This window comes from Vidua macroura, chromosome 18 (genome assembly GCF_024509145.1).
Source record: "Vidua macroura isolate BioBank_ID:100142 chromosome 18, ASM2450914v1, whole genome shotgun sequence".
NCBI classification, from domain to species: Eukaryota; Metazoa; Chordata; class Aves; order Passeriformes; family Viduidae; genus Vidua; species Vidua macroura.
In genome coordinates, this window is record NC_071588.1 from 3,155,762 (window position 1) to 3,173,947 (window position 18,186).

Here is an 18,186-nt window from a genome sequence, read left to right on the forward strand (position 1 = left end):
TGTGAATTGATGTGAGCAGAAGTACATTAAAAACTATGAAGAAGTAATACAATATGGTAGCAGGGGGCAGGCAAGACAAATTGCTCTCCAAATCATACTGCAATTTTCTAAACATCCATATGTCTCTCAAGATGCTTTTACTCATGTACAAATACTATCCACAAAGAGCAAAAACTGCCTTGCATCACTGGATACTGTAAACTGCTGAACATTCCCAATTCCAGTGGATGAAAGCACTAAATGCCATAGAGGAGTGAGCCCCCACTTTGGATCTCTCAGCAAAAACTACAAGCCTTACTTTCAGCTCCTCGAGTGGCAGACATACAAGTCTCATTAGCACCAGAATGTTGAGCAGCAGTTTTAGTCGAGTCTTCAGCTTTACACAGATTAATCCACAATCTTCTCTTCGGCCAACTGGAAGGTTTCACCTCTCCCAGCAATTTCATCATCCTAATTAGCAGTTCATTTGTGTGTGAGTGAACAGGAGCCCATGAGAGACATGCCTCATTTCCAGGAGAGGATTCCAGCAAACAAACTCGCAAAGCTTCCAAAAAATCTCTCCAAAACAATTTTCACCGCCAAAGAAATAACTCAAAATAAATTGCATTAATACAAAATGTAGGGCTGCACCATCAGAGGGAATTATTAATAATTACAGCACCTGGTCTATCGTGTGCTTGGGAGCAGCAGTATTTCAGCAAGAGTAATAGCTTGGATTGCTGCTCTCCATTACAAACATCCTTAGCCCCTGATAGCAATGACAGTGACAGATGTGATAATGACTCTGCAAAGGAACTCAAGACCATAAAGCTTTGAAATCAAAAAGAAAAATTTATATAGTGTAAATCTGGAGTAGTCCTACCAGCCTGTCAGTCAAACTCCTCATTCCAAGGCCAAGGAACAGGAGCCCATCCTTGGGCTGGGCTTGGGACTGTCTGGAGTGTTGCCACCTTGAGGCAGTCTGAGGAGAGTTTAGTTATGTGTGAAAAAGCACGAGAGTCCTTAAATTTGGCATTTGCATGTTTGAAACAACATACATAAAATCCAGTTATGGCTTGGAGGGTTTTGTTGTGTTTTGTTTTGTTTTTTTTGTTTTTTTTTTTTTTAACTGTAAGCTTTACTATCTAAGGGAATGGTCTTTTTTCAATTCCACAGGTTAGCAGCTTGGGGTGGAGTCCTGTTAAACAAGCCCCTAATGAAAGCCATCCTACTCCCTGCTTCCAGAGCCTGGGATCAAAGCAATGGCTACAGCCCAGAGGGGTTGAGGACACAGATACTGAAAGATTAGCCCATTTGAGGGGCTGTGTGGCTGAGCCTGGGTTCTGCCATATTTTAGTCTAGGTCTGATCTCAGCTTTGCTGGAAGCAACCTTGTAGAGCCTCTCGATTATCCTTTCCAAAAGAAAAATCAGCAGTTACCTGATGAATTAAGAGTATGAGAAGCAGTTCAATAGCAGGTTTGTTAAATGAACACGATTATCAATTACAGGCAGAAGAGCTTAAGATTTGAATTGATAATCTCTTGACTTCCAAATTAAAGAGTAATTTGAGGGGATGTTTTTCTCTTAAACCACAGTACTGTCAAACAAGCCTATACATAATGATTCTTGGAGTACTGCTCACAGAATTTGAGATGTATAATTACAGGTTCACATCCTGGTGTTCACTGCCCACTGCACAGCAGCTCTGGCTCACTGCCAGCTTTATCTCTTCTGTCCTGAAAAGATTCAGCTCTTTCTTATATCTTCTGTTCCTAGTACAAGGTGAAAAATATAATCTAGGAGAGTAAAGAGTAAGGGAAAGAAGCACACAGAGGCTCCAAAAAGTGATGGCAGGCTGAGAGATCTCAGGCTGGATTTCTGAGCAGCTCCACACACATTTTACCATGATCAATTTCTGTTAATCAAATCCTAGGCATCCCCTTATCACACTCTCACTGTGTTCTCAAAGAAGGGACCTCACTCAACCAAGCCAGGGGCAGCCCAGCGGGTCCCAGCAGGACCTCAGTGACCCTGGCAGCCTCTCATCCTCTTTCCCACCTGTCCCTCACTTCAGCTCATCACCCACTGGACATGGATTAACAGACACCTGGAGCCCTGGCAGTCTCTCACTGCTGACAGGGGAAGCTTCAGTGCACTGTGCACCTCTTCACCCTTGACTTCCCTGGATGTTTTTCCAATAGAGCTCTGGACTGGGCAATGTGGGATTAAGAGGCACTGCTTCATCTCTGGCAGCAGATGTGACTCAGAGGCAGACTGGTGATGCTGGGGGATTTTACAGCCTAAAGAAACATCTTCCTCTCCTGCTGCTTGCTCATGGAGCACAAGTGAATCCCCAAAGGATGACAAAGACAGTAACTAAGAAACAAGCTAGTGCCATCTCTGACAAGAGGAACAGACAACAGCAAGAAGGAGACAAGAAGAATCAATTGCAGGGATGTAAGTTGGAAAAAAAATCCATCAGGATGAGCTACAGAAGAACTATGCTTTGCTTAAAACCTTAAAAACATATTGAGTTACTCCAGCCCATGTATTAGTAAAATCCCCATTAAGTGGACAATAGCATATATATATATATATATATATATATATATATATATATATATATATATATATCAGTTCCCTTTATTTAAAGGCCTAATAACCAAGACACTATAAAGATTCTAATAGATTTAATTGTACAACATTTTCATATGCTGTAATATAATTTTTTTCACATAGAAATGAACATCTAGAGGAAAAATTACTTGTGCAGGGTCCCTGCCTCCCATTGCCCACCCTGGACAAGTTGCTTTGGTACAGAGAGTGGGTCTTCTGGGCTTCTTGGTAAAACAAGAGCAACAGGGAAGCAAACCTTGTCCCCTTGTCAGAGAGAGAACTGCCCTTGAGGAATGAAGGCTACACAGGCATCTTCCCTGCACCAGCAAATGATTTCCCAAATCACAGCTCACCAAGCCCACCCCAGACACTTCAGGAATTATGGGCTCAAGCTCTGAAGTCATTCAGCAAAGTTCTCGTGGATCTTCCCTGCAGAGTTTGCACCCACATTTCCCATCATGTATAAAATATTTTAACAATTTTCCAGAGAGGGAAGAGGGAATGGGAAATGCTGGGACTATAATAATATCCTCTGTTGTCCAAAAACTGCCATTTTTTATTTCCAACAAGCGAAGCACTGCCTTCCCCTGCCTGAGCTTCAGGTTATCCAAGCTGCCAGACTCAGCCTTCAGCACGGCCCATCCTTCTCCATGACGTGGATTTAGCATGGATATTTGGAGCAGTGGAAGCAATGCAAACATGAACCACACAGCAGAGTATGAGAAATGCACAGGAGGTGTGAATCAGAGCTGCAAATGACACCAGAGTTTTCTAGGCTGTGGTCTCTTCTCCAGCACAGCACCAGCAAGAAAAGGTGCAACTCCCCCACAGCAGAGGAAAGAGGAAATGTCCTTTCTGTAAGAATGATTATCAAGCCTGTCCATTAAGAGGATAAAGCTACCTTGCGGAATTACTTTAACCCTCTGTGGCTGAATTGAGATCTGTGCTGAAGGTACAATATAGTGTTGACAACCAGAAACCAACCTCCAATGCCGAGGGACCAGCCCGCTGGTCCTGCCTAATCTTTATGCTTCTTATGAGGAAAAAAATCCTTGGTTTGTAAAGCAGGATTTTTGGCAGAGCCTCAGGAAATCTGCCAGCCTCGCTAGCGGGTTAATTGTACCTAAAGACTGAGGCTTTGACTTGCATCCCAGTTAATCCCCCCGGAGCTCCCGGAGCTGGAAGCACGTATTCTTCTGATGCCCATGGGAGACTATTATGATATCCCCTGCTAACTGGGAGGGATGTGAATCCGAGCAGAAAGTCCTTGCTCAAGTGGAGCTATTCCCGACATTCCCTGCATTTCGGAGCGAGGGTAGGAACAAATTAAGAGGCGCGTCCCGATCCCATCGCTCTCAGTGCCACCAGAGGGCACAGAAGAACAAAGGGAAGGCAGCCCGGACGTCGCACACAGCTCTCCCCACAACTCCTCGCCCAGCACCTTCCGCAGCACCCCAGGGCATCCCCTCTGCAGAGCTCTGCCTTCCCTCCTCCCCTCGGCCAGGTCTGTGTCCCCAGCGCCAGTCTGGAGCCCTCTCAGCGGGGTCACAGCATCTCCTCCTCACGGAGGGGTAAAACTGCCACGAACCTTCCCCTCTGGCCCCTCTGCAGCTTCATCATTTGATATCAAAGTGCCGAATCGCGATAAGCCGCGGGAGGAGCTGTTTGCACACGCCAGAATTGTGCAGGGCATGGCCACAGGAACAGCCTGTGGGGCCCCTTAATGCTACAAGACTGGGCTGGAGAAAGGGGCTCAGGCACATCATGTGTTTTAGTGGCATTATATGGAATTAATCAGTATCCTCACACCTATCCAAGCCATAATTTTTTGTGATTCTTAGAAGCTTCAGACAGTGAAAAGCTCATAGAAAAAAAATTCCTTATACAAAGAAGCATTTTACTTCCAATTTTTTATACAGTATCCCAAAGCATTAACCTGTAGTATAAGCATACTCCAGGTGGCTGAAAACACAGAGCACACAAATAGCAATTATAGAAAGAAAAATAATACAAGGTCCAAGAAAAGTGGGACAGGATATAACTTTGGTTAAAATCTTATGGTTTATTTATAGTTCACATTTCTTTAAAGACCATTAATAATTTCCTAAAATGTCTCAAAATGAAATATATCTAACAGTAACAATATAGAAAAATGTTATAAAAATTATAACCTTTCAGCCCTCTGAAACCTCATCATCAGCCCATAATGAGGAAAACTTTATTTCCTTCATACTTTGCAATTAGGAAATGGAAGAAGACCTTCAACTACACTCACATTACCAAGCAACGTGTGCACTATACCAGCAGTTCTGCAGCTCCCCTCTGGTCTAGAAGGGTATCTGAAGATGTCAAAGGGTTGCAACACCCCCACACATCTTGTACCCACACTTATGAGAACATCTAAAAAAATATATAACTGTGATTACATCAAACCTCCAAAACATGCTGGTATTAATATATATTTTTAGGTAAAGGCATGACACTTGAAGGTAGTTTTGAACTAAGTTATATTATTACACTAAAGCATATCAACTACCATAAAATATTTAGGATTTTGGGTGGGATCACTCCAAAATAAGATAGCTCATTTCTAGTTTGGATGAGCTAAAGCAGAGGATTCTTATTGCAGAAACACAGTGTGACTATAAGAAGTTATTCTAAAACAGCTGTTCTGCTTGATTTTTCCACATGGCCAATTCATCTTTAAATCCACCTGTAGACAGAGGCTTTGAGATGCCCATGACCACACCAACACATCACTTCAATTTCACTTTCATGTCCTGACATCATGGAAATACATTCTCTTAGAGATTGTACTTTTGTTGTAATGTTCATTCAAAGCAGATTTATTGCTGTTTATACTGGACATGAACATGACTGTTTTTAGCAAAACTGTCCCTGTTTAACTAAGATTTTTAAAAGACTTTGCCTGTGTTAGGCAAAGGACAAACTTAAAGAGAGCTCAAACAGGAAGTTCAGCTCTAAAAATAGAACTGGTTCTACTTCCAAAATGGCAAGTCAGCGGACGTGCTAAACATAGGCAAGTGAGTGTTATAATATTTCATTTTTACTTCTGGGAGAAAAAGAAAGTATAATGAGAGTGCATCAAATGCCTTCTTTTTATTTATTTTATTACACAGAAACCCTAATCATGGCTCAAAGCTCACTCACCTGGCACTTCTGATGCACAGAGCCCCAGTGGAAACTTATGACAGAGGTGGAAGGCTACATCCATCACAGCTTAGCTCTGGTTAGTGCTGAGAGCTAAACAAGCACCAAAAATATAAAAATAATAAATGTGTATATATATATATATTCCTCCACCTTTCTGCAGGGGAGAAAGACAGTGTGAGTTTTCTGCCAGTTCAACTTCCTGAACCACCTCACTACAGGAAAGAGGAAAGCCTGTGCCAGCACACAGGAGGGGATGGGAGAGCAATGCCAGAAGTGAGGAGAGAAGGACGAGAATGAGCAGGACACCAATTTAGAGTTGTTTAATTGGTATGGCAAAAAAAGCAAATTGTTGGATGCAATAGGGAGCACAAGGAACAGAGACACTTCCCCTGATGACATAACAGGCAGCAGCAGCAAAGCTAGAGGCCAGTTTAGATGACAAAGAGATGGTCTGGCACCAGAGCCTGGTACTGGTATTAGAGGGAAGAGTTTCTATTTCCAGTCTATCAGGAACACTGGGTAAGTTTTAACCTCTGTCTGCCCTAGGTCCTGGTTTCATGATACAAACTGTTCACCAATACTCAAGAAACTGATGAGGCTTAAATAATTTTTTTAAAGTGGGGTCAGCTCCCTGCCTACTTCCCAGCACAGTTCCACAAAGATCGGGGGAAGGATGTGCAGCCAGCACCGGCACGGGGGGAAATCCCACGGTGACACCAACCACAGCCCCAGCTCCCTCCTGCTATTACAGACTGCAGCTTTTCTTCTTAAATAATAAGCTGTTTAAGAGGCACAAAACCAGTGAGTGTTAAGTGAAGCAACATCCTCTGAAAGTCTGCAATACAACACTTTAATTGACAGAGATTTCCACTTTATTTATGCACTTCTCCACCTTAACACTGGTGGATGCCAAAGTCCCAAAGGGTTCCTTCAGAGCTGCTACAAACCACTTCAATTTTCAACAAATTAGAGCCCTCAGACTGTAGGAAAATCACTAATGGAACTTCACTTGAAAAAAATCCATTCAGAAACTTTGCTGTCTAGTTACTAATTTTAATTCTGCCCAGGAGAGAACACAGTGCAACTCCACAATTTTTTAATTCTTCCTAGCCCTGGGCTAATGTGGAGGGGGTGAGAAATCACATTAGGCTGTCTGACTGACATATGGGACTGCTGGTGTCCCACAAAGAAGGGATAGATTCCATGGGAAACCAAAAAAAACCCACCTGTCAAGTCCTACTGGTCCTGTTTACAGCAAAGTGTGCTCCTCTCTCTATCACTATTGGTTCATGGCTGGAAAGAGTATCCTAAGAACACTTGCTTGAGTCTGGAAGGATTTACCTGTACTTCCTCACAAACTTTCATGGAATTAGGGGATAAAACAAGTTCTGTACAGTACAGCAGCCTCCTCAAGGAAAGAGGGATACAGAGAAAACAGGAGAGGTCGCTCAAGGGAAAAGGAAGAAAAAAGTACAAAGACAAAAGGATGAGCCAATAAACCTCCAGTGCTGTACTTTGGAAAGAGAAACCTGCTAGACAGAATTGGAATCAATCATTTCAATGAAATAGCACATTATATTTTATTTTATTTTACTTTTATTGTCCAGATGTTTCCTCTTTGCAGTACTCAAATTTAAAAATAAATGCAGCAGCTAGGAGTCTGTGCAGTTCATTCCAACAGTACTTATAAACCCCTTTGTTGACAGACCATAGGTTTGACTCCATCTGAGCTTACAGACACTGGAAAATTATAATTTTCAGTGGTAATATTTATTTGCTGATTTTAGGCCTGACTTAGCACATTTCCCAGTTTAGAGCATGAAGTATGTCAACAGGCCCAACAGCATGACTGTGAGCAATTTGGAACTTGACTTTAAGAACAGAGCATTTTTTAAAAATAGTGCAAGTTTTTAAAACAAGCTTGGATCACAAAACAACATGATGGAGGAAACAATTTATTTTTATGGACTGGATCTCAAACACATGTTTCTGAATAACATCTGAGACAAATCAGTGGGGCCCTGATGAAAGCTGCTTTCTGATGCTCCATTTTTCCCTTTGGAAAGTTTGTAGGCAGGTACATAACCCAGCTCCCTGAAAACACAGGTTTTAGGTTTGTAGCCTCAGATCAATGGGAATAGCAGTGACATGTAATTATTTTACAGTCACTTGTGAGGAACATCCAAGTTCAGCCTCCTCCTGCAGGGAGCCATCCTTATCTCCTGCTTCAAGGTGCTCTTGGATCTCCTGCTCCTCTCAGCTGTCAGACACACGTCGGTCTCTTGTGGCTCTGAGTCCCTTAATGAACTCAGGGTGTGACCTGCAGGTTCCAGAGGCTGAGGTACCCTCAGTCGGAATTCTCACAGCCTGAGGAACACGTTCACAAGTTGGTATAAAACTACACAGACATTGGCCTTCCAAAGTATGGATGTTTCTTTAACTCAGTTTTCTTAATATTCCAACACTCCCACTTACATGAAAAGCAAAAAAGCAGAACTCAGAGAGCAGGCCAGGCACAGATCACCCAATGAGGCAAACCCCATGAGAAATAAGAGGAGAAATCTTACAATGAATGGAAATATTTCATCCAAGTACCTCCCCTCCCATGAGATCAGTGATAACTCCTCTCCCCTAGAAGAGCCTGGCCCAGTGTGTTTTGAAAAATGCATTATTTGGGTGCCAGGAGCAGAGCACAGACCTCGCTGCTTCCTCCTTGTCCCTCCACACAAGACTCCTGGAGACACAGCAGTTAATGACTCCTGACTCAGCTCTTCTGCTCTTCCCAACGTGGCATTCCCATTCACAGGACAAATCCCCACACCAGGGGAGAACCATACATCTTAATCAAGACTCAGATGCAAGTCTGGGGGCAGACTTTTGCACTTCCTTTGAGCAGCCAGTTTAATTTTGGGAAGTGCTCCTTACAACAGAGCCTCTTTAATGAGCCTCCCTCCTAACTCCTCTCGGTCTCCAATTTCACAACTTCCTTGAAACAAATGGAGCGTTGCTCTATAGAAAAAGCAACACTGGGTCCCTATTCAGCAGAAATGATGGAAAGTTTTCTGAGCTGCAGTGTGTGGCTGCTTTGTCCTTCTTTTGTATCTACATGGCTAATTTTCTTTCACAGGATGGAGAACTGTACATTGATTAAGACAAAATTTCCCCTACTTGCCTGTGGACCACACTACGAGCCTCTCGACTTGCTTTGTAGTTGGATGTGAATTCAACCATGATACAATTTTCAGAACAGATCAATTTGAGAGGAGCAGCAAACACGCAAGAGGAATGAACCAAAAAATCACTAGGAAGCAGCTACTCAGGGACACTTCTCTGATTTGCTTTAAGCTTTTTTGAGTAGCTGTTAAGAAAAAGCTGAAGGTTTGCACAGCCAGCTCGGGGACCATTGTGCTGACACACCACAAGAAATGCATGCTGATGTAAAAGGAGTGTTTTACACGGTCTCTGCCCTCCCTCCTGCCTTTACCCACCTGACCTGCAGTCACCACCAGCACCACAATTTTCTCTTCCATGGAAACACTGCTTATGATTCTTGATTCAGTACTGAATGAAATTTATACATGTGTATGTGTAAACATCTATAAATGTGTGTATGGATTTTAATAGGTATATAAAACATTTTATAAAGCTGGAATAATTATTGCCTACAATGTTTATATCTCTTTCTATTCCTTTTTCAATATCTCCTGCTTCCAGAAGCATGGATTGGGGGGGCTCTTGTCTCTCTGGCATGCATATTCCCATTTTAACTGGAATTCCTGGGAACTACAGCAGTGTCTGTATTTAAGAGAACAAAAATGGCTGGATGAAAGATGCAGAGCCTCACATAGCTTATGGCTGTTAGGTGCATTTGATGGGCAATAATCCTTTCTGTCCCAACTGAATTTAAATTATTTACATCAGCCTGCTGACATTAACTAGTCAGGGAACTTGTTCCTCCCCACCACAGTCCCTGCACAAAGAGGCCATGGCTTCCTACATTCACTACATCATTTACAGTTTACAGGAAAACTAGAAACTGAGACTCCCCATATTCTGATTTTAGCAGATCATTTCACTTTTCTGCCTGATTCCCACCTGGGAAAACAAAGCCACACTTTTTACTGTGCACCATCACACTGAAGAATTGCAGTTCCTCTTAGGATGAGGAAAATGTTGCAATACCAAACTTCACAAACCTTGCTAAGGGCTCTCCCCTGTGGGAAAAAAAAAATCTAAACAGCAGGGAAATACTCGTTTGCAGGTCTGATTTCATCCACTGATGTTAATGAAAGCTCAGATCTTCACTTCAGTGCACTATGATGCACTTAGTGAATAAACCGTGAGCAGATGTGTAACAGCACACAGCATCTCCTCCAGAAATTGTCAGCAGGATGAGGGAAGGCTGGCCTGCACTTGCAGTGCCCAGCCCCCCCTACTTATAGGACTTTTCCCTTGAAAATATCAGGGATTTAATGATGTAACTTATTCTATTATCTTGCTCCACTGACACCATGATTATAAACTCATAGCTGGGGCAGAGCTCTTCACACATATTTCTTCCAACAGTCGATTTGCAACTGAAATTTTTGGCTCAGCTCCTGTTATTTTGGTGTTTCTAATGAGAAGGCAAATCCCAGCAATAATAAAGTATTTCTTCAGCTACTCCCACCAAAGAAAGCAACAGGATATGTAGAGCCTTGGTTTTCTTTTTACCCTTTGTCTTGAGATCAAAGCCTGCTGCCAGGTCTTTAGGGATTTGACAGAATCACAGGAATCAAATATTGAAATTATCTATTAGGTCACATCTTGTGCATCATCTTCTTGGGCAGATGAAGATTGGTCTTTGCAACAGTTATTGGAGCTTGCTTATATTTGCTCTTTACTGCCATACCTCAATGCACAAATTGTATGACAATTAAAAGCTTTCTGCTTTCAACTTTTCTGGGATTCTTTATACACCAAAGTCTTTCAATGCAGTTTGTGCACACAGCAACCAAACATTTCCTATGCTTATGAGCCTCAGGACCCAGTCCAGTCTACAGCATCAAGTTTTAACAGCAAATTGCATGACTGATGACACATCCTCTGCTGCTCCTACACTTTTTTTTTTTAAATTCTATAAATAAACCCATAGTGAGTAAGTTAAATAAAATCAATCAGTGAGTTGATGTCAGTTGTTAGACCACCCTATGAATAGTCTAAGTCCTGTACTTGCACTGTTCCCACTGATACAATGCCTGGCTGGGCACGGTGAATTCCATAGGACAATGCTGCTGATCCTACAGAAGTGACCGCTGTGGTCACAACTTTAACCTCTTCAGCCCAGAGATCACAATAACCCAAAGTCTCTTTTCTTTCTTACAATCCTCAGCATGTTTGAAATCTCCCCTTTTGCCACCTGCTGGGATTGCAAGCTCCACTTTGGGGGTGCACAACAAATACCTACCCTGGCACACAAAGCTACACCAGCCCAGAGAGGGAAGAGATTATGCACATCACAGACGCAGCACCACTTATTATTATTATTATTATTATTATTATTATTATTATTATTATTATTATTTAGGTGTGAGTGTAAAAGCTGGGATTCAATAGCCTTAGGCTGTGGGCCTGTGGCAAGCAAACTGAAAATAGGTCAGCTAAAAACTAGAAATAAATGCAAATACATCCAGACTGGTCACTACTGTGCAGGGCCTGAAGCCCTACCCACAGAGCTCCTGGGCAGACTGGGACAACCCAGGGAGACAAAGGCAGTGCAGAGTCACAGGGGGAGACACTGCAGATGCCACAGAAAAGCAGATGCTCCTCTAAATTCAATCTGTGGTGACCCAAGAAAACCTCTAAAAAAACCCAATAAAAAGAAATAATCAGAGAAAGAGCAAGGAGCTCAGAGTGATAGACTGAGGCACACATCCATGAGCACTTCCTCTTTCTCTCTCCCTTACATGGTTGACAGCTTCCAAAAGTATTCAGGGCTGCCAGCTTCAGATTGTGTGACGTCCATCAAGGACAATATAAAGACAAAATTCAAACAAATGACAAAATGGAATGCTTTGGTTTTCTGACATCAAAGACTGAAACAAATGACTGCATTCAGTCCTTGAATTCAGGAGTGGCAAAGGCTGGAGAGGGTCCACAGTGACCAGGGAAGCCCTGGCTTTCAGCAGCTTGCTGAGCAAGGCAGTCACCTTTCTCCTTGCTCAGCCCCAGGCAAGCAATTCCCCTTGTTCCACAGAGCACTTGGCATAAAACTCTCACACAGGTACTTATGTGCAGAGGGTGGAGCTGACAATCTGGGAAAATACACTTTTGCTTTTCCACCCATATATGACAGGCACTCCTGCAGAAATGACACCAAAGTTTTTGTGCAGATGTGGCAGATGTTTAAGGACACTCTAAGAGGGCCAATGACCCTCAATCAAATTTTAAATCAGCTTATGAAGAGATGACAGTGACATTCTGCCCCTCAGAATTAGCAATCAAATCTACCTTATGCAATGAAATTACAAAGCTTAAGAGTTATTAAATTACAACAGAGCTTTACATCTTTCAAGAGTTGTCTCAAGTTCCTGAGCAGGCCAGGAATTCCTTTCCACTTCTCCATTTGTATTCTTGGCTCACAGCCATTTCAGAGATGAGACATTTCCAACTGCTGAAATTAATCCATCAGCTCAGGTTTTACAGAGCATCCAGGATATGGTTTGTATGGATGTGGGAGTCTGGCTCTGGAAAGTAAAGCTACTGTAAGGCAGAGTGTTTCATGCACACACATTGCACATGAGTGCAAAATCAGGCACTTGTGTCAGAAACAGGAGGTCATGAACATCACCAAACTGAATTACAGCTGGTTACTGCATTTTTTAAGCCAGGAATACAGAAAAATCCATCAAGCAATGTCAATGTTTCTTTGGAAGTCTGACAAAAGACTGAGAAATAGACGCCTAAGCTCAAGTAAACAAAAACAGCAATCAACCCATCCTTTTTTTATTCTCCTTATTATTGCCACAGAGCAGAGTTTTCAAAAGGAGATTTAAAAGCTTGTTGTTGTTTCCCCGTGACTTTTAGGTTCTCCCCTGAGAAGATGGTACAACAGTCACGTTAGAAATAGAAAGTAAGATTTCAGCAGAGTTTGGGACCAAAGCCTCATTAACTTCCTTATGTGCTTTGGAAAAAGCCAGCACCATGTCCTTAAAGGGTTCTGTAACAAATGTGCTTCCCCTGATTCAAAGAAGAAAAGAGAAGAAATGAGAGGTTTAAAAAGCACCAGCAAACTATGATGATGAGCATTTAAAAAGCCAACAAGTTTACACAGAACACAACATTTTTCAGACTGTGTTCTCTCTCTATTGACTCCCACACACAATCCGATGCAGAGAGTTAGGATCATTCCATTTCACATTCACCAAACATCCTTCCCTCCCCAGGTTCAGCAAAGGATTGGATAAGTTTTGAAAATACCACGCATTGGAAATGCAGACCTGGAGGTCCAGGAAGATCTGAGGGATCTGCTAAAAAAATGTGGGGACAACAACATCAACATCTCCAACATCAACATCTCCAGTGACAGGAGATGGTAATAAAACATGACTTTTTATGTCCTTTATTTGAACATTATATAGTGAGTGTAGCACAAGTAACCTAAAACTAGAAAAAAATATCAGCAATGATATGCTATAGGAAGATGCTCGCTAGTGTTTCCAGAAATAATGAGTAGATAATTTTAAAATTTGGCATGGAGACAGGAATTCCCCCATGTGCTCTCAGTGTCAATGTGGCTGTTCCACCCAGCACAAATTCCACGGCGAGAAAAACGATTTGCCACAAGAACTGTGATTTTTCAGGTGCAACTCACAGTCCATTTCCCAAATGTTTTCGATCTTTTGAATCAAAGTTTCCACCTGTGATGCCAAAAGTCATCAGCTGTATTATAAAAAGGGCAGGTGACAATGTTCTGGACCACATTATGGATTCAGCACAATGACTCCAAAGGGAGTTTGCCCAAATATGATATAAAAGAACCCATGATGTGATATCTGGCCAAGAGCAGGTACAGGGATTGCTGATCCAGCTGTGAGCAGGCATGCTCTTACATTAAACTTAATGTCAAAGTTAATTGCAAATGTTATTTCTGCTCCATTGTTTCATAAATGCAAATTTATAAATATCCTCCCGCTTTGCTGGCCATGTACACAGGAATCTCCACCCCCTAAAACTTCAAAGGACATCAATCTTGAGGAAATGCAACTCCCACACTTTGACTGTTATACAGGAAAAACACTGTTGTTATGCAACACTACGCTGTTCCAAAACATCTCAGCATCAGACCCTCAGCTCCAGCAGCCTCAGAGACAGAAATGGCAGTTTATCAGCTATGGAACAAGTTCAGAAAACTGCAACAGGGTCCAGATAATTACAGGGTTTATGCACAAGGCTCCTCCACAGCAAAAAGGTTTTGGTTTTTTTTTTTCTGCAAATGTGCACATGCAGGCATTTAGGAAATCCATAAAATTTAGGAGTTGATTTCCTAATTTAATGCAGCTTGACCACCAAATAGCACTTCCCACACTACTTTCAAAACATTTTCTGCCAGATATTTGGGGTTTTTTTTCCCTAAGCTTATAAATGGTCATAAATTAAGCAACATTGCTGAGTTGTTTGTGAAGGAAGGTTATCAGAGATAACCCCTCTCTCACTGATAACCCCAAGTGAGCAGAAATGAGGCACAAGTTCCTCTCCTTTGTTTTTCTTAGCTACATCTTTTCCAGACCTGATATTCCTATTGGCTATAAAACTCAAAGAGTAATTTTTTAAAAAAAATTCTCTTTCAGAATGCAGCATTTGAGTTAATTTTAAAGATAAACTGCTGCCACGAGACAGGTAAATAAACTGAGTAAATTCTAACTAGCAGGAATGTAGCTAAAATCTCCAAGAAAGACTGCAGCCAACACATCCAACATCCAGCTTGCTCCGCAGCGATGACTTCATGGAGTGCAGGATCACTATTCAGCAACAATTTCAGATAACAATAAAGAACACACCCATCTCCAGTGAAAACAGATTTCAAAGAAACATACAGTATAATCTCCTACTCAAGATGTAGCTTTTCTTAGAGTTAAAAAACATTAATTTTGCAAAGATTGCTAGGAAACATTTGATGACAGTCACCACTTCTCTGGTTTGTGTCTCATCAACAGCCAGGCAGTTTGCAAGGCTTTGTGCTCAGCCTCTCTTTACAACCTTCCCTCAAAGCACCAACCTGGCCTGACACTGATAAATACTGTGGGGAGAGCGCAGGCAAAAGGTGATACAGCTCCTGTCACACCTTTTACAAACAGATGCTCTACAACAGATTTAAAAATAAAAAAAAATAGGAACTCGATCAATAGAGCTGCTGCTTTGCAGGATCACAAAAGTGTTTGTAGGACACCTGTTAAGAGCAAAAGCATTCCCTCCCTTCCAAATGGCCAATTATCCAGCATGAGATTGGAGTCCAGTCAGCACAACTACTAATTAGGGTTCTCCCAGCCTTTTTAATTTACAAATTGCTTCTCCATGCCTTCTCCCAGATTCTGAGAGTTATCACAAATGTCTACAAACACAACTGGACAAGTATTTAAAAGCAATTCTGTTCTGTATAGAGTTAATCCAGTGCATTCAAAATAACTCACCCACTAATAGCTTCACATCTCTAACGGTGAAATCCGGGTCAGGCATTCTGTAATTAGCAAAGAAAGCAAAGTTAAATACTGTCAAGATAAGTATGGGAACACTCTCTTTACCATAATAAAGGAGAAATAAATGTATGGTGCTCTTTGTCCATAGTGCAGGAGGTGGAATCAAGCAAGGCCTCTCTGAAGTGTGGACAGTGCAAGTTTTAATGACACACATGACATCTTTGCATTGGCAAGTGTACAGCAGTTTTTCTACTCACAATGAAAGAGAAGAGGTGTCTTTTTGAGAACTTTTTATCAGCACCAGAGTGGGAGAGAAGGGAAGGGGTTGGGAGTGATTTCAATAAAATCCTGAATCTTTATAGCTTGTTAAGTAACTCGTGGTGCCCCATGTCTGTTCCCCTAGGTAAGCATTATCACACTTGCCAAACTGAGGCACAGAGCAGTAAAACAACCTGCTCAAAGCCACATCATCACAGGTTGGAACCATGGCTTGGAAATAAAATATATTTAAAAAAAATAAAATTAAAGCCCTTTTGTTTTAATGACTGTTCCAAACCTCCTCGTCTGGCAGAAGACATGCCGGCTGTATTTAGTGGGTTGGGAAATTGTTCAATTCAATTTGGGCTAATTCAGAGCTAAATTAAATGGTAGCATAATTGGTTCAGGGATGTTATGCATTTACAGGATCACTTCTAACACAGGGAATGTTTTAGGGAGTAATGTAATTAGAGAGTAGCCTGGTCCAGCAAGTGAGTTCTAACATGTCAGGGAGAGAGTAAAATTCTGCAGCATAGAAACTGGATGGAAAAAGAAAACAAAAACAGTAGTGAGGTTTTAAGGGTGATTGACTTCATTTTACTGACAATATTTCACACTTCACATTGCACAAGAGCTGACTAAGGAATTGTAATGAAAAACAGCCCAGTGGGACCTGCCAGCTCAGTGCTCTGCCCCTCTTCTACTGCCCCACGTTGAAGATAAACAATTTTCTTCTGGACTTTTGACATTATTTCATTGAAAATTAGAACAATCCAGCCCATGGGCAAACATGCAGAACAGTATTTTTTACTATTAGGAAAACACTGAAAGGTAAAGTTAAAAACTGCATTTACTGGCATCCACATATGTTGAGAACTATTTGCCAAATTCTCTTTGTCCACTTTCTTTTACCCTTATCACCTTCCTCTGGTGGGATGCAGAGGCTGGACAGTATCTTTTGTTAGTTCTCTGCCAACCCTCACATCTTTGCATTTGGCTGTGAGGGCCTCACAGCTTTGGAATTCACTCCCTCTCTGGAATGAAACAGCCTGAATCTACTGACCTTCAGGGTTCATTCAGAGCTCATCTTTTCTTTCCAAGCACTAGAAAGTCAGAAGTAAGGGAAACAGAAACCATTTGTGGGCAACAAGAACATGCCAGGCTTGTCTGCAAATGACACAGCGTGCTTGTATTTGGTATCAGAAACATCCAACAATAAGATAGGAATCTTTTTCATATTTGTATAAATCAAAATAAAATCAACCACAGAGACGGAGAACAAATTTAGCTGAGATGCATATGAGCAATTCTGTTATTTCTGAGAGGTTCAGCAGCAGTCAGAAATAAACATTACTGAAACGTGAAGAATACAATCCTTTCAAACAAATAAATATGTTTAGGTCTTTGGAGAGTACACCTGGCAGATTCTTTTTCTCTGCAGTCTAAGGATGTGTGATACATTAAAAAAAGGAGTACAATAAGTGAAAAAAATCAGGCCTGAAAACAGCAAGTTTCACGAACTCATTTTGTAGTTGGGCAGTCTTGGGAGGTCTAGCTTTAATTCCAACCCATTCTGCTGCCAGAGATACTTGTACTTCTTCAGCTCCAGCCCCACCAGCAGAACTGCCACACTCCCTCTTACACAATTAGGGCTGGTTTGCTACAAAACTATGATAGTAAAAATCCCAAAACCAACTGTTTTCTTGAATCTCACCAGTCATTTGGTTTTCTGTTTCCAGAACAGTAGCAATGCAAGAACTGTGCAGAAATGTTTTTCCCTTGATGTTATGCAATTTTCAGACAAATGCATCTTGTGTAAAACAACCACAAATGCTTCTAAAGATTTCAAATATCATAAAAGGTGGTGAAGAATATTACAGCAGGGTAACTTAACTCAAAAATACGACTGACTAAGTTGGAGATGTTCAGCAGTCTGTAATAAACAAATTGTGTTGCTAATTTCCTCAGCCAGAAGAGAAATGCAAACACCTCAGTCTGCACTGGGTGCATTTTTGCAAATGTTTAAAGATTTGCTAGAGAACCTATTCAAATCCTAATGAGGATGAGCTCTGGCCAGCACAGGTATCTGATTAACTACAAAACAATGCAAGATGACTGCTGTTCAGATAAGAGATAACACCTCTCCAAAGAGCATTCTCTCCCTGAGTTACAATCTTGGAAACAGCCCTCCCAGAAAAAACAGCTTCTCCTCTGCTGAGAGATCACAGCGGGGCTTTCCTGCTTTCAGACATACAAGTAGCCACTCATGATGGTCAGAAGTAAAGAGGAAAGCAATTTTCAGTTTCATTGTAAGGATTTTTCCTCATTCCTCTCATTCCTTCCCATTTCAGAGTACCTCCAAGCACAGTAAGCAAACTGTTCAGCTCTGTACATCTGCCAGGCACAGACATGCAGGCTGACTGCTCAGCACAATCAGAAGTGGAAGCTTGTATCAGCAGATATTCACAACATCAGAAGTAAATA

At 41.7% G+C, this 18,186-nt stretch overlaps 1 protein-coding gene across 3 annotated transcripts in view; it reads right to left on the reverse strand.

Moving 5' to 3' along the window:
- The window catches only part of KDM2B (lysine demethylase 2B), a 113,690-nt gene that overhangs the window by 83,171 nt on the left and 12,333 nt on the right, over nt 1-18,186 (reverse strand). For all 3 annotated transcript variants that reach the window (XM_053993620.1, XM_053993618.1, XM_053993619.1), the window contains one exon: nt 15,439-15,485. In XM_053993620.1, the coding sequence (XP_053849595.1) occupies nt 15,439-15,485 (47 nt within the window). The remainder of the gene's footprint in view (nt 1-15,438; nt 15,486-18,186) is intronic.